This window comes from Rhizoctonia solani, chromosome 1, assembly GCF_016906535.1.
Source record: "Rhizoctonia solani chromosome 1, complete sequence".
In the NCBI taxonomy this organism is placed as follows: Eukaryota; Fungi; Basidiomycota; class Agaricomycetes; order Cantharellales; family Ceratobasidiaceae; genus Rhizoctonia; species Rhizoctonia solani.
This window is the reverse complement of record NC_057370.1, coordinates 2,266,157-2,279,801: the sequence shown is the minus strand read 5'-3', so window position 1 is coordinate 2,279,801 and position 13,645 is coordinate 2,266,157. Positions and strand designations below refer to the sequence as shown.

Below are 13,645 nucleotides of genomic sequence, written 5' to 3'. Positions count from 1 at the left end.
GTGTGAATAAGTAAACCAGTATAATAGTAGGGACTTAAGGAGACAATTCAGAGTGTAGGAGAGAGCGCAAGATGTAGAGAATCTAGAAATTTGTGGACAGTATTAAGCCAGAAGGGGCGGTTCCACACTTTTAGGTGCGTCGGGGAAAGTTTGAGGATGTGTAGTCAGGTAGATAAAGCAGTGAAATTTAGTGCTGGAGCCGGAGGTAGGATGAAAGGAGGCAGACTAGTTGTAACATGAACTTGACCGAGAAAGGAGAGGGGCGCCGGAGGACGACAGTAGAATCAGAGGGTAAAGAAGAGGTTGGAGAATCATAGATGGAATTAGAGAGCGATGTTTTCCGTCACATTGGGGGCACGGGATTGCACGGAAAGAGGCAGAACGGGGAACATGAATGCACATACTGATTGAGTGGGGAAACTGTCTTGGAAATCGAGTTGATTTGGAGCGATTCTAATCGGTGGTGGGAAGCCGTATTGGCGAGCGACCTGAATTGCGGGACACCCGATGCGAATCCTAGTGGTAAGTTAGCATCAGTGGCTGCTGCTGAAAGAAAGGGAGGCGTGGATAGGCACCGTGAACGACGGGCCGGGTCAGTTGTCAGTTGTAGATTGTAAGTATTCGAGAATTGACGCTGAATGTTCTAATGCGCTGCGGTAAACGGCTAAAATTAAATTCTGCCCATTATCAGTATCAACACTGCTAGTAGCCTGGGATAGTAGTTCCATGTACCAGTCTACCTACCGTTTGGCACCCGTACCCTGCAACCCACCGCCCGGAAACACAGCGTGGAAGAACAAGCTCGATCGGTGTTCTCAAATAATTATTGGAATCGGTGCTGGTTCAACACATGTACACACGACCCATTGGCTCAAAGATCCCATATCAGGACACTCCTGTCATCCACATGGCACTCAGGGTCCTGATCTTCCACATAGCGCCGGGCGTCTCATCCCTCACTCTAACACATACATCCACCCTATTCCATTACCTGCTCGCATGGCCGACACCGCGTACGCGAAAAAAGAACTTCTGGAGCTCATCAAGACGGGAGAAAATAAATGTATGCTATCAAACAAGATTTTCCTATGCACACTAAATGCCACGTTGCAGTCTGCGTTGACTGTGGTGCTCCTAACCCACAATGGGCCAGCCTCGGCGTTGCATCGTTCATCTGTTTGAGTTGTGCGGGTAAGTGGTATTCTCTCATATAGTTTAATTTATTGATACTCTTTTCCCAGGTGTCCATAGGGTGCGTCTACACTTACTATTCAAAGTTAAATACAATCCGGTCTTTCTAACGTACATGGCTTCCCACCTAGGGTTTTGGTGTCCATATCTCGTACGTTCATTTCTTTGTACCTGTACCGCTACGCTCGTTGGGGTTGGTTCTTCTATGGAGCACTAATCCTTGGTGCAATTTCTCTGCGACCCATGTTTGCTGTTAGCTTTGTGCGCAGCTGTACAATGGATACTTGGTCCGCCGACCAACTTAACCGTATGCATGTATGTCAGCGTCACAATCTGTTCTGTGGACCGGCTCCAACTAATCTTCCACCGGCTTATCGCCCTCGGCCCTATAGATCGGCGGTAACGGCCCCTTTAAAACGTTCCTGGCGGAATACGAACCGAAAGAAGCTGGTGGGTATCGCGAAGGTATGCCCCTACATGATAAATATCATTGTTGGGCCACTACCCAATATCGGGAGATGGTGAGCCTAGAGATATGAATCCCATCGATGAAAATTGAATTTCCGTGTATAGCTTAGTGCTAAGCTTGCCGGACAACCTTGGACTCCCTCTCTACCCCCTGATTCTACTTCAGCAATGAATTCGTCTGGCACGTTGCGTAAGTCGCGAGCTGGCACACGGGGTGGTTTATCAGTGGGTACGAGCCGAGATGCTTCTGCTTCTCCCGCGGCAAGTGGTGCCCCTACGCCAGTTGACCGAAAGGTCGCGAACGAAGCTTATTTTGCATCACTCGGCGAGGTATGCACGTTGCTTGTGACCTCACCTCATCTAACTTCTACCATGCACTGCCGTAGACCAATGCATCGCGCCCCGACGATCTTCCTCCTTCCCAGGGCGGCCGTTACGTTGGATTCGGTTCAACGCCATCTCCTCAGCCGGGATCTTCAAACCCCAATTTTGGACTGTCCAGTGCTGCAGCACCAAGTCTAGCCGACTTGCAAACCGATCCTGCTGCTGCACTTTCCAAAGGTTGGGGCTTTCTTTCTACACTCGTGACGAGTGCTGCGCGTGTCGCAAACGAGTCCGTCGTACAGGTATGGAGGCGCAGCTTTTGGAATTTCGGCGATCCTAATCCAATTTTCATATAGCCTGGGCTGGAACGCGCACGCGACCCTGCGTTGAGGGCAGTCGTCGAGCAGTATGCTGCACGCGCTTCAGAGTTAGGACGTGGTGCCAATGATTGGGGAAGGAGAGAACTGGGTGTAGACGTGGTTAACACAGCGTCTAGTGCATGGTCGAATCTAAAGGCGGGCCGGGTGGTCCCGGTGGTCAGGGAGAGTATGGACGCGTTGCAGAGGGCTCCAACGAGGATAGTTGGAATTCTTGGCATGACGATGATGGTAGATCAAACCAAGTGAGCACGGGCACGAACGCTCAACCTGGTACGACAAACAAAGCCAGCGAATGGGATGAATGGGACGATAAAGGCTGGGCAACAACTGGGGTGGCCGAAGCCAATGATATCAAGCCCAGTGTTAGTACCAAATCTGATACATCAAAGACACAAACGCCGGCGAAAAAGGACGACGAATGGGAGGATTGGTAGACACTATGGATGGCCCTCTCAGGATGGTGGTATAATTAACTTGGATCGTAGGACTGGTTCCTTCATAGACTGGACTATACCTATTTGGTTGTTTGTTTGAGCCTTACCGAGTCGCTGGACAAGGGCGAATTCCCCTACACTGGTAACTCCAGTTGATTAAGAACGAGTATTCTGGGATCATCATCCTCGATACGAGACAGAGGTATAACATAATTAATTGTAGACGATGGTACGAATCTAAGAAGTCTGTGCGGTGATGCGTGAATAAAATGTCAATAGAATCAGTATTGAATTAGAAACTGTCCATTAAATCAAGGATAATTAAATTATAGGAATGGTGTATCCTCCATCTCATCGGTAGCCAACGTATCGAATTGAGGCTCTTCGTCGTCATCATCTTCATCGTCGTCGTGTTCGTCATCGCCCTCGTCTCCATCCTCGCCCTCGTCGTCAAAAGCATCATCCTGGGTTGCCAGTTCATCTGAGTCCTCTTCATCTGCGCCGTGAACCCATCGCCGTTCCTCAAATGACCCCGGCATACTGTCAAAGCTCTTCCGTCGACGGTGTTCCCGGTCAATGTCCACACCGCCTTGCATTCTTCCTTCTGCATCGGATATCACATCTAAATCCTCCGCGCTCATTGCAGGGCCAGTAAGGGGGCTACTTGGCCTCACGTTTGCAGTACCTGCTCTCATAATCGTGCCGGGATGTGACGTAGTTCTTCGACGTTCAGTATCTCCTAAACTTCGAACATCCTTCTCCGCTTGCCGGGCGTCAATTGACGAAGCGCGTGAGGCTGATCTGCCAAGACTAACGAGTCGCCCAAGTCGACTTCCGCCAGATGTGTTAGAGTGAGCTGAAAGGGCTGGTGAAGGAGGGCTTAAATCCGGTAGCTCGATTTCGGGTAAAGGAGCTCGCCAGAAATTAAAGTCGGTGTATTCGGGAGCCCAGCGCCGGTGGACCGGTGGGAACATCTGATCAACAAGATCTGTCATGTGAATATACCTACGGGAGCCCTGTCGATCAATCGTTTCACCGTCAACCAAAAAAAAGCCCTTACGATGATTTGTACCCCGCGAGTTCTAGCAATTCCATCTTGACCTCTCCACTCGAATCGATCGTAAAAATCCGGTCACTTGGGACGTTCACGCTACGGTAAGACAAGGCATCGGTAATTCGGTTGCCAAAACCCGCATAGAAGGGGTTGCGGTACTCGTTACCGAACAGCCTCTGAATATCACGGAGACATGCCATCTTAAAGACCTCGGGTTTTCGCATAATCACCTCGCTGATAAATGCACAAATGTTGTCATTTTGGTTGGTAAAACATGAAATAGAAAATTAAACTTACCGATGCAATGAGGCCATTAATCGGTCTGGACTCATAATAACTGGTCCTTCAGGTAGTTGGAAATTGTTCTGTTTTATTCCCTTTAGATAGTCCCTTGTAGAGTCTGCTTGTCCAATTGCGCGTGATGTGAGGTACATTATCTTATACCCATTTCGCGCAATATCTGTGTAAAGTTTTGCGACCCCGAGGTGAGTCCAGTCACGACCAATCATCGTGAACACATGGCCAAGTGCATCAGACCTGAACAATCATAAATATCAACAGGTGAGGATAGCGCAGGGAGTAAGCGTCGACACGCACTTAGTAATGGTCCCGTCAATGTCAGAGATGACAATATGATCGTGCGCATCCCAGAGGAAGATCCGCGCCGTGCAGGCGACCACTCCCGAGGACAAAGAAAACGTGATGCTATTGGCCCCTTTTTTTAGATCCAATGATTTCTGGAAGGTTAGCGAGTCAGGATTGAGAGCTCGTTTTTTCGAAACAGGGGCATACAAGTTGTTCTGAGGTCAAGCGCAGAGTTTTCACGTAATGCTTATTGGGTGTAGTTTCCGACTCGTTTTCACTTGTAGGTGAAATAGGGGAGGCGGCCCGGTTAGATGCCCCATCCTGCGCGGTAATCTCAGTTGGTATGAACTATGACATCAGCTATACGTTTGCACACACCAAGTCCAAGCCAGCCGGCGCAGAAGGCGGATCGGAAAGCATAGGCCGCTCGGTCGCTCGCGCCCCCTCGTTGTCGATGGTACCAGGACGATCGCTGCGACTTCTACCCCACCATAGCCAACTCGATCGACCACGAGGAGTATTATTTCGAGAATTTGATGCCGCAGATAATTGTTGGGCCAATGTATTATCTCTCCAAGCCACAAGGGCGTCGAACAAGGGTGTTCCATCTGTTCTCGAAATATATTTTTCATCCCAACGAATAATCAATTTTTCGCTGTGTACGGTCGAGGGGTCCTCAAGTAAGCGTTGCAATGTGATTTTGGATGCCAAAAACTGTTTTGCAGCCTCTGGAGGGTCCAGGGAAGATGGCGAATCGCCACAAAGGCTCAATTCGAATGTCAAACGTTTGATTCCATTGTGTTCCATTGATATCTGCTCATTCTCGTCATCGTTTTCGACAACGAGTGTACCTCCATTACCAAAAAGTGAGTCAGAATCGGATACTGGTCGGGATTCGGGTCGAGGATTAATCCGCGATGGGTGTCCCAATCCAATGATATTTGAAGGAGGCGTGCGAGGCTCGGCAAGAGGAATGGTCGGAAGATTTGGCGAAGAATTACCCCGGATAGTACTAGCGCTTGGACTGCCTCCTAGTTGAGAATCTGATGATAGTTTTGGCATCGCGCCCCACTCCCAGCTATATTCGTCTTGAGTAACGGGTATACGTTCGGGTGGCTCCGACGAGCCACGAGTGAACGGAGCATGCGAAACCGACCTGCTTGGGGTCAGAATCAATTAAGTCATATGCATATTCAATGAACTACGCACGGTGACAGGGTCATATCAGAATGAGGCTTGGCCTTCGAAAGGGATGGTCTTCGCGGTTGCGACGGTGCTGATTGGTGTGCTATTAAAACGATGACAATAGTGCCTCATCCAACTTACAACTTTCTGGCTCCGTGGAGCTCTCATCCACTGCTTGAGATTTGGAGTGGTAACCTGCCATGTCAAGTACAACATTATGGCCATACCGGATTTCAGGTGGCTGGGCGGCCTCGCGCAGCTTCAGAGCTTCTTCTTCATCCACGCCATCCGAGGGATCTACACCGTCGATTCCCCCTGATCCTTTGGAGTACCTTAGTAAATCATACGCGGCATCCTTCTTTTCTTCTATCTCTTCAGCGGTGATATGAGCGGCAGCCTTGGTTGCGTTGAATGCTTTGGATAAGAAGGATCGCGGGAGGGAGCCGTGTTCTGTTGGAGGGGTTGATGCAGGGAGAGTAGCAGTTTCAAGGGTACTAGTAGACATAGGAGGTGAAAGGGATGGGGTTGGTGAGTAACCACGGGGCCGTGGTGCGGAAGGATTAGAAAGGTCCAGAAACTCCGGCTCCTGGTCCTAGAAGGGATTTTCGTGTCACATTTCAAGTATGTATGCTCCAACACTACTTACTGATGTCACCCCGGTTTTACTTCCTTCATCTCCCGAAACTAAAGCATCGCCCAGCAACGCGTTCTCATCCTTTGCTCGCGCCGTTTGTGTCCCAAATCTTCCAATAAGCCGACCACTGCCAGCAAGTTTTCTCGATTCTTGACCAGGTCGCACAGGCTCGAGAATGGGACTGGTCATTAATTCTTCTGGGACATCTTCATCCGTTTCGAAGACGAAGAAAGCTTCACCTGCTTCGCCAATCTTCATGTTAAAGGGCATCGGTTTGCCATTAACATACACGGAAACCTATGACAAGAGAGCCGTGAGCTTTGGAACGGGATACACATACACAAAAGGTCGCCAATACGGTGATACACGTAGTGTGTCAAATCAGCCATGCGTGCAAGAAATTGCGGCCAATCAACGCTTGTGTCCAAAAGGGGAAATCGGCATACCTTCTTGTCTGCAGGTAGCAATACTTGCCACTTTCCAAACCTCACATGGAAGGGACTACACGCCAACTCTGTTTCACCATTTTCTGCCCGCCTTTCGACAACTATGACGTCGATTGCGCCAGTCAGTGTGGACGGATTCAGATCCTTGTATATCTGATAGGGAGCGGTCGCGGCGGTCACTATGCCGCGAACAAGATACATGGCTACAGTCGGGTGCACAAAGTCGAGGGATCGGGGGCGAAACGGGTTGAGATATGTACGGTGGGGATCTTAGAGGATAGCAGCCTTCGGTTGGGGAATCACGTGTAACCGGCGCCTACACGGTTCATGTGATTCCTACCCGTCTCACCCTGGGTCATATGATGACAAGCAAAATTGGATTAGATTAGTACTATGTAAGGTATTGCTGTGCTAAGAGTACAAATGAGTGGTACAATATGTCAAAAGAGCGGATATAATAAGTTAATGAAACAAGCTTTTTGGGTTCCGATGGTTGTCGTAGATCATCAATGGGCTACCATCCCTTGCTGCTCAATGACGTCGCATTTACATGACGCCAGATGTCAGCGGGAATTTCAGTCTCGCTAATTTCACGGCATTGGAACTCGGGATGAATGGCGTCGTAAATTAATCCATCATTGCTTACGACTGCTGCTGGTGTGGACATGGTCGATTGGTTGACCTAAGGGTAGCATGCACGTCAGATACGAAGCGAATTGGGTATTGATAAACGCACTGCAATGGCGGTAAGAAACTCAACGACGGGGCGAGTATACCACCGCTTCAGTTTGCCGTTCTCCTGAGTAAACCATCCCAAATGTCCTCCGCCCTCTGTAGTAGCAAGAACAAAGTATTCGCTCGAGCTGGCAGCCTTGTATGGAATGGTCTTGGATGCGATAGGATCATCGCAGGCATTGAGACCTAATAGAGGGACTTTGACACCACTGAGGAATTGTGACGAGCTATTCCTTTCGTAATAGTCTTTGGCATCCTTGCATCCAGCCATTTGGCTCGCCACCCTATCATCAATCCATCGCATTCCACAGAACGACGTGCCGAAGACTTCGGGCAAGCGCCAACGATTTGAAACCCCTTGAAGTGCATACGAGGCTGAGCGGTAGAGTGCCTGCTGTGCCGAGCCCAGAGCATTATTATAAACATAACGTTGCATGAAGTTGCCATTTTCCATATGTTCGATGCCAGCTGCAAAGTCCCAAACGTTGGCGAGGCAGACGCCGGCGCACAGTGCGCTAGAAGAGCCTTCCTCTCCGAGATATTTCGCCAACATGTTGGCTCCGACCGAGAACCCAACACCCATGAGGGGTGCTGAAGGAAACTGCGAGCGAATATAAAGGAGAGCGTGACGAAGATCGTCGGTAGTTCCACCATGGTAGAGCTGTGGGCTGGTAACTGGAGCCCCTGCACATCCTCGCCCATTGACAACGACTGCGCGAAAACCCGCGTTGGCTGAGGTAAGGTCGGTCATAAGTGCCCGGATGTAGTGTTCATGAGAACCTCCGGTCAGTCCATGAAGGACAACAGCAATAGGAGAAACGTCGGTAGCACCGGAGGCGGCACAAAAGTCGAGAGCAATAGTTCCACCGTCAGGAACACGAATGAACCTCCTATCACAGAGGGTGGTAAATACATGCATCTCTACTGTGATTACCAAAGTATATCAGTCTTACCTCTGGTATTGGATACGGTCTACGGCCTCAAAGTTACCCATCGAACAAAAGACAGTTTGCATGTCACCTCTATGGATTCTGATGAGTGTTTCGTAATGGACACGGGTCTGATTCTAACTCACCCGGGGAGCCACCATGCCGGCTCGAACCCGGCGTTAGGGGATCCCAATGATGGCAAACTACAGACGAGGTTCGATACAGGACCTGGGGCCGAAGTGATCGTGACAGACTTTCGGGGAGTACCCGCATGCAACCGTTTCCAAAACGGACGGATAAAAGCTAGCGATGCAAGTGCAGCATAAGAGAATAGAGAACAGCTGGGAATGAAAGAATGGCTGGTAGAGTGAGTCAAAGCTGAAACAGAAATGGAACTAGTGATGTATGTAGGTTGAGAAGGAAAGGATCCGATGGAAAGTGAAGAATTCATCATCGTTAGTATTAGTTAATCAATAGAGTAGAGTAGTTTCAGAGAGTGTAAGCAGTCGAGTGTGTTGCGTTGGTAGAGAAAGAACGGAGACGAGTCAGACTCGCTGAATGGCCACCCGTAAAGAGAGAGACGGCCAAGTGAGAATGAGAGAGGAGCTGAGTTAGCGAACGAGAAGAGAAAGGGATCGGAAGTTGCGATGAAATATTGGGACCAGCTCCCCCAAGACTTATAAACTTCCATATACCACAAAGGCCTCGGCCCCAATGTCTTTGGATTTCTTCAGAGCTGCATACCTTCCTCAGCATAGAATGCTAGGAGTTGATCAACGGCAGAGCCTAGGCAGCAGCACGGAGCATACATAGAGATCCAACATAGCCGTTGAAGGCAGGCTTTGACAGTATTTGAGTGCGCACCTCCGATCCTGGCGCTGTAGTGACCAAGTAAAGAACAGGTGGGTGGCGAACTGAGCGCATTTATCTCACTGAGACATGGACGCTAGTATGACATATGCTCTAATAAGCTTGACCATGGCCTCGTCCTCCCTACTAAGAAGATGGTACCTTCAAGAATGATGACACAAGGCACTGTATCGAGTTCAGACCTCATATATCGGGCAGGCGTTAATCAAATCGACATGATTTTTGTACTCCGATAGCAGGTGGAACCACATTTACGTATGCACCACTCGGTCATGTTGCCTAGATGATGTCGGTCGACTATGGTGGGTGTCGTCAGTAGCTGTCTCTATTGAGGGAATTGTGCGCAAGCCGAAAGATTCTAGAATGCATAGACGGACAGATATGTATTTCACTACCATAATGTTTATAGTCTTCCTCCCGAATTTGAACCAGCATTCAGGCATAAACCAGCCATAACGAGTGGTGTATGGAGGTCATAACCGAGAGCGTAAACTGATACTATAATAGCCGCCAAACAAACCGTTCGAGTTGTGTGTGAGGATACCAGGCTGGAACTAATATGAAAAATGGCCCAAAGTCAATGATAGTACTACTATACTCTAATATATATTTGCTCTGATTTTTAACAGGTGTGAGATTGGTATATGCTTGTTATTTGGCGCCTTAGATTCGGAATCGAAAGCTACTAAACGAGGTTCGCCTTTGGTTAATTCACATGCTCGGATGGGGAGCCAATGTACAGCATGACGCAAGTCGACTAACGATTCAGGTACGACGAGTGGGCTGTCACCGTATGCTACTGAAGAACACTAAGTATGGACCGGACTCTGTATACTTACCGAAAACAATAGATAACCTGATTGATATTTAATGCATTTCCAATTTGAGAGGTGAGATCGTTTGTTAACGCATTTAGGGTGCGCAATTATACCGGTTTCGGGCACACATAGATGGAATGCAAGTCAAGCAGGGTGCGCAATATGCGTCCGTCCATGATTAAGTCGCTTTGGCGCATTTCTATTGCACAAGGGGTGGGCCAACCCCCCCCCCCTGACTAGGGCCCATTAGAAGATAGTTACATAACACATCCGCAATATAATAAATGCAAGAACAGAGTAAGCAGGACTAAGGAAGCGATCACCTTGCCGGAATCCTCAAGCCTGGTGGTACAGATCTAGAGGGAGCATGAGTTTAATTACAACAGGCCGCCGATCTATTAGGTCTGATACCGGACTCAGGGATGACTTGTCAAATTACTTTGAGACCTCCAGTAAAGGCAGAGTCACCTCCATAATTGAGGTATGGATAGATCTGTACGAGGTGTCCTCAGTACTCTTCCGTGTGTAGACAGTGGGGTAGAGCGTGTGGGTAGGCAACTGGGTTAAGAGGTTCCAGTAATTTCAACTGTGTATGCTTTAGTACCAGAGCGTGGGCAATATCTAAGGGTAATCAATAAGCTATAGCATAATTTCCTGGCAAAGTTGGCCGAGGTCAGTTGCTATAATGATTGTAAATCTATACGTGTAGACTTCAGGATCAAAGGCTTGGTGCTGCACACTACCAGCCAATCCAAACACGTGTATACAGCATTGGGTACCTTCCCATCTACTCAATCTCATGACTTATTTTCAAGTAACTGCCACCAAAAGATATCCCTACGGATTAACTTCCCCTTAAATTCAACCAAAGGATTGGATGGGGCTAGAAACCTGATATGGTATCCTCCCCTTCGACTTCCTCATTGATCCATAACAAATCCTCGTCACAAGCTCTGCCGCTGGATGTCATACTCGCTATCATTGAACACGTTCCACTTCCTCCAGCGATCGGGATTTCTAAATGGAATTCTGAGCATACGGCACTCCTTCTCCTCAATCGAGAAATATACTCTGCCGTTATAGTACAATTATATCATACCGTCGTCCTTCGCACTTCAAACAAAATCTTACGTTTTTTGGATACCTTCGTTCATCGCCGCATCTGGGCACTCTGGTACAAAATCTCTGGGTGAACCATGAAGCAAACTTGAAAAATGAAAAATGCAGCCGTGATCGCGGCACGAAGTTGGATGCGAGGTACTCCGTAACGACAAATGTCCTAGCTGTCATTACTTTGACGTTTAACGTCCAGCGGCTTGCAATATCCTCTCCTCTTTACTATGGGGCAGGGCACGTATCGAGCTCATTACCCGACAGTATTATTGAGTTAATAATACCTAGCTTGTGGCTCGTCGTGGCGCCTAACGCCATGGGGAATCAATATTGTCTCACTTGCCTGTGAACTTAAAGGTCCTCCACATACGTGGTCGAGTAGGCGCAGAAGAAGCAAGGGCGATCGTGATGGGTCACTTCCAGAATTGCGTCATGTATATGTTCGGGTATTTGGAGGCACATTACTGGGAGATATTGAGAAGTTTACGTCGGTTTTGATTGGCGAGCACCAAGCAATACTCTCGTTAGAGTTGACAGTGTTACCAAAGCAAGAGATCGACGTGCTCTCTAGCTTGAGTGACCTGGCAGAGAAGTGCGCAGATATAGACACAAAAGTGAGTGTACGTGTAAATGGAGATGGTGGAGAGGGCGAACTTCAATCGTGGTTGGGGGGCCATGGTTCGGGTGCTCCTATATGAGGTTCAATCTTGTTTAGACAGAGCTTCATTTTCCTCCTGATTGCTTCATTTCGCACATCATAGAATGCACACTTTGATATTGTATATCGAAACATTGATTATATTGAACTGAATTCAAAGCTCATTTACAAAAGAGAATGAAAATAAGAAAAAAAAAGGCTAGCCAATCCACAAAACAGCAATGCACTATCGCTGCCAACACCTTTTGCCCACAGTGATGATTCGTTGAATCATGGTCAGTCCAAACATCCCAAAGGTCATTCATCAAACCTGCTAGAAACTTTTCTTCCCTTTCATCCGTTCTTTCATGCGCGGCGGTTTCTGGCCGAATTGGGTGAACCCCATCTGCTTCTGGATATCGCTGGTGCTCGAGTCCCGCTTGGCATGTATTGTCCGAGGAAATTCCAAGTATGGATCAGTTCCCAAGCGCTTGCTTTTCTTCTGTGAACTGCCATAAAAACTGGTGGCTTTCGTTGGAGAGAACGGGTTAGGTGCCTTGGAAGTAGAGGGAGAATTGGGTTTGGACTGTGTGGTTGGTTTATTGGACGCTGACAATGTGGAATTGAGTTTATCGGAGCGTCGGTTCGGGGTTGATTTACCAGGTAGAGTCACATGAGAAGCAGGCTGATTGGTTGAGTTCGGCTCGACCACCTCACCCTCGTCCTCAATATCGTCAGAGTCCCTATAACTGACAAGAGATGACCCGAAAGTGGATGCTACGCCGACGGGGACTGGCCGTGATGGTCCAGCAAGCCCTTGTTTCGCCTTGCTATTATCCTCAATTCGGGATTTCTTGGTAGGAGGGAATGGATCCCAAGTTTGTGTCTTGACCTGGATCCCATTGGGTTTGAAGGCTGGCCGTGAGCCCCCGGATTCCATGTCGTCGCGAGACCTCTTTTGACCACCAAGACCTTTGGAGACGTCATCGTCGTCATTGGTTGCTATGGGATGCGCCTTGTCTGATTGTATATAAAATAACACATAGGCATTCTTGTGGTTCAGAGGTGGGCCGGAACATGATGAGACAAGTTCGTCGTCCATAGACGTCCAGCGACCGTCTGCTCCTCTGACGTGTGCGGTATAATGGCCAGAGTTTGGACCTGATCCCAAATGATTGATTACGCCATTCAAAACGTACTTTTTGCCCTTCTAATGCTGGTTATGAGTAACATGTAGGAGATCAAGCAAACTGACAGTGCCTCATGTACTGTCATGAACTTCTCCGCAGTGACAGGTTTTTTGCACTTTTCGCATCGGTACGCGTCTTCCCCACTCAAAATTTCTGGTTTCACAAACTGGCCTAGAGCCTGTAAAAGGGACTGAGAGCGGTTGATTTCGACTGAAAGATCGAGCAGTGAATCGAAAGTATCGGAACAATAGTGACAGGTTCGACAAGAGACTCTCGAGCGGAGCCGTCCGCCAAAGATGGCATGTACCCAAGAGGTCTCCGCGAGGGCATGAGGAATTTTGTTGGGATTCGGGTGTTTCGGAGAGGTGGAGCTATAGTCGGCAAGAGCAGAACGTTGTAGAGCGTCTACCGAATATCGAAGGAATTCGTGGGCATCCTCTTGTCGGCCTTGACGCATGCCTTTGGCGATTTCTGCACATGAGATGGTCTATCAGTTCGGCACAACTCTAGCGACGACCGAATACAGACAGATAAAATGAAAAAGCAAATGAAGCGAAATGAATAATAACTCACTGTTAAGATTACTCATAATCATTCCAGTCCCGCGCTTCTTATTGAGAAACGACGACCGGGAGAGCTCACGAAGCAAACA

General features: G+C 48.5%; 4 protein-coding genes across 4 annotated transcripts; 1 reads left to right on the top strand and 3 right to left on the bottom strand.

Annotated features, from left to right (window-relative positions):
- Window positions 1–726: 726 nt before the first annotated feature.
- On the top strand, window positions 727–2,797 carry RhiXN_04246 (GTPase activating protein for Arf protein; the record flags this gene model as incomplete). The annotated part of the gene is made up of 10 exons (XM_043324063.1): window positions 727–1,063; window positions 1,114–1,191; window positions 1,242–1,252; window positions 1,323–1,384; window positions 1,449–1,506; window positions 1,584–1,712; window positions 1,765–1,989; window positions 2,046–2,285; window positions 2,340–2,453; window positions 2,480–2,797. The coding sequence occupies 10 exons, from the start codon at window positions 727–729 to the stop codon at window positions 2,795–2,797; spliced, it is 1,572 nt and encodes a 523-aa protein (XP_043176482.1).
- A 326-nt stretch (window positions 2,798–3,123) lies between these two features.
- RhiXN_04245 (lipin-1) lies at window positions 3,124–6,902 on the bottom strand (the record flags this gene model as incomplete). The annotated part of the gene is made up of 10 exons (XM_043324062.1): window positions 3,124–3,802; window positions 3,858–4,085; window positions 4,149–4,388; window positions 4,449–4,588; window positions 4,644–4,757; window positions 4,815–5,592; window positions 5,646–5,712; window positions 5,763–6,213; window positions 6,268–6,552; window positions 6,702–6,902. The coding sequence occupies 10 exons, from the start codon at window positions 6,900–6,902 to the stop codon at window positions 3,124–3,126; spliced, it is 3,183 nt and encodes a 1,060-aa protein (XP_043176481.1).
- A 313-nt stretch (window positions 6,903–7,215) lies between these two features.
- On the bottom strand, window positions 7,216–8,819 carry RhiXN_04244 (alpha/beta hydrolase family protein; the record flags this gene model as incomplete). Its single annotated transcript, XM_043324061.1, has 4 exons — window positions 7,216–7,383; window positions 7,438–8,326; window positions 8,390–8,458; window positions 8,512–8,819. 4 exons carry the CDS (start codon window positions 8,817–8,819, stop codon window positions 7,216–7,218), a joined length of 1,434 nt encoding a protein of 477 aa, XP_043176480.1.
- A 3,318-nt stretch (window positions 8,820–12,137) lies between these two features.
- RhiXN_04243 (ubiquitin carboxyl-terminal hydrolase) lies at window positions 12,138–13,450 on the bottom strand (the record flags this gene model as incomplete). The annotated part of the gene is made up of 2 exons (XM_043324060.1): window positions 12,138–13,013; window positions 13,073–13,450. 2 exons carry the CDS (start codon window positions 13,448–13,450, stop codon window positions 12,138–12,140), a joined length of 1,254 nt encoding a protein of 417 aa, XP_043176479.1.
- Window positions 13,451–13,645: the final 195 nt, after the last annotated feature.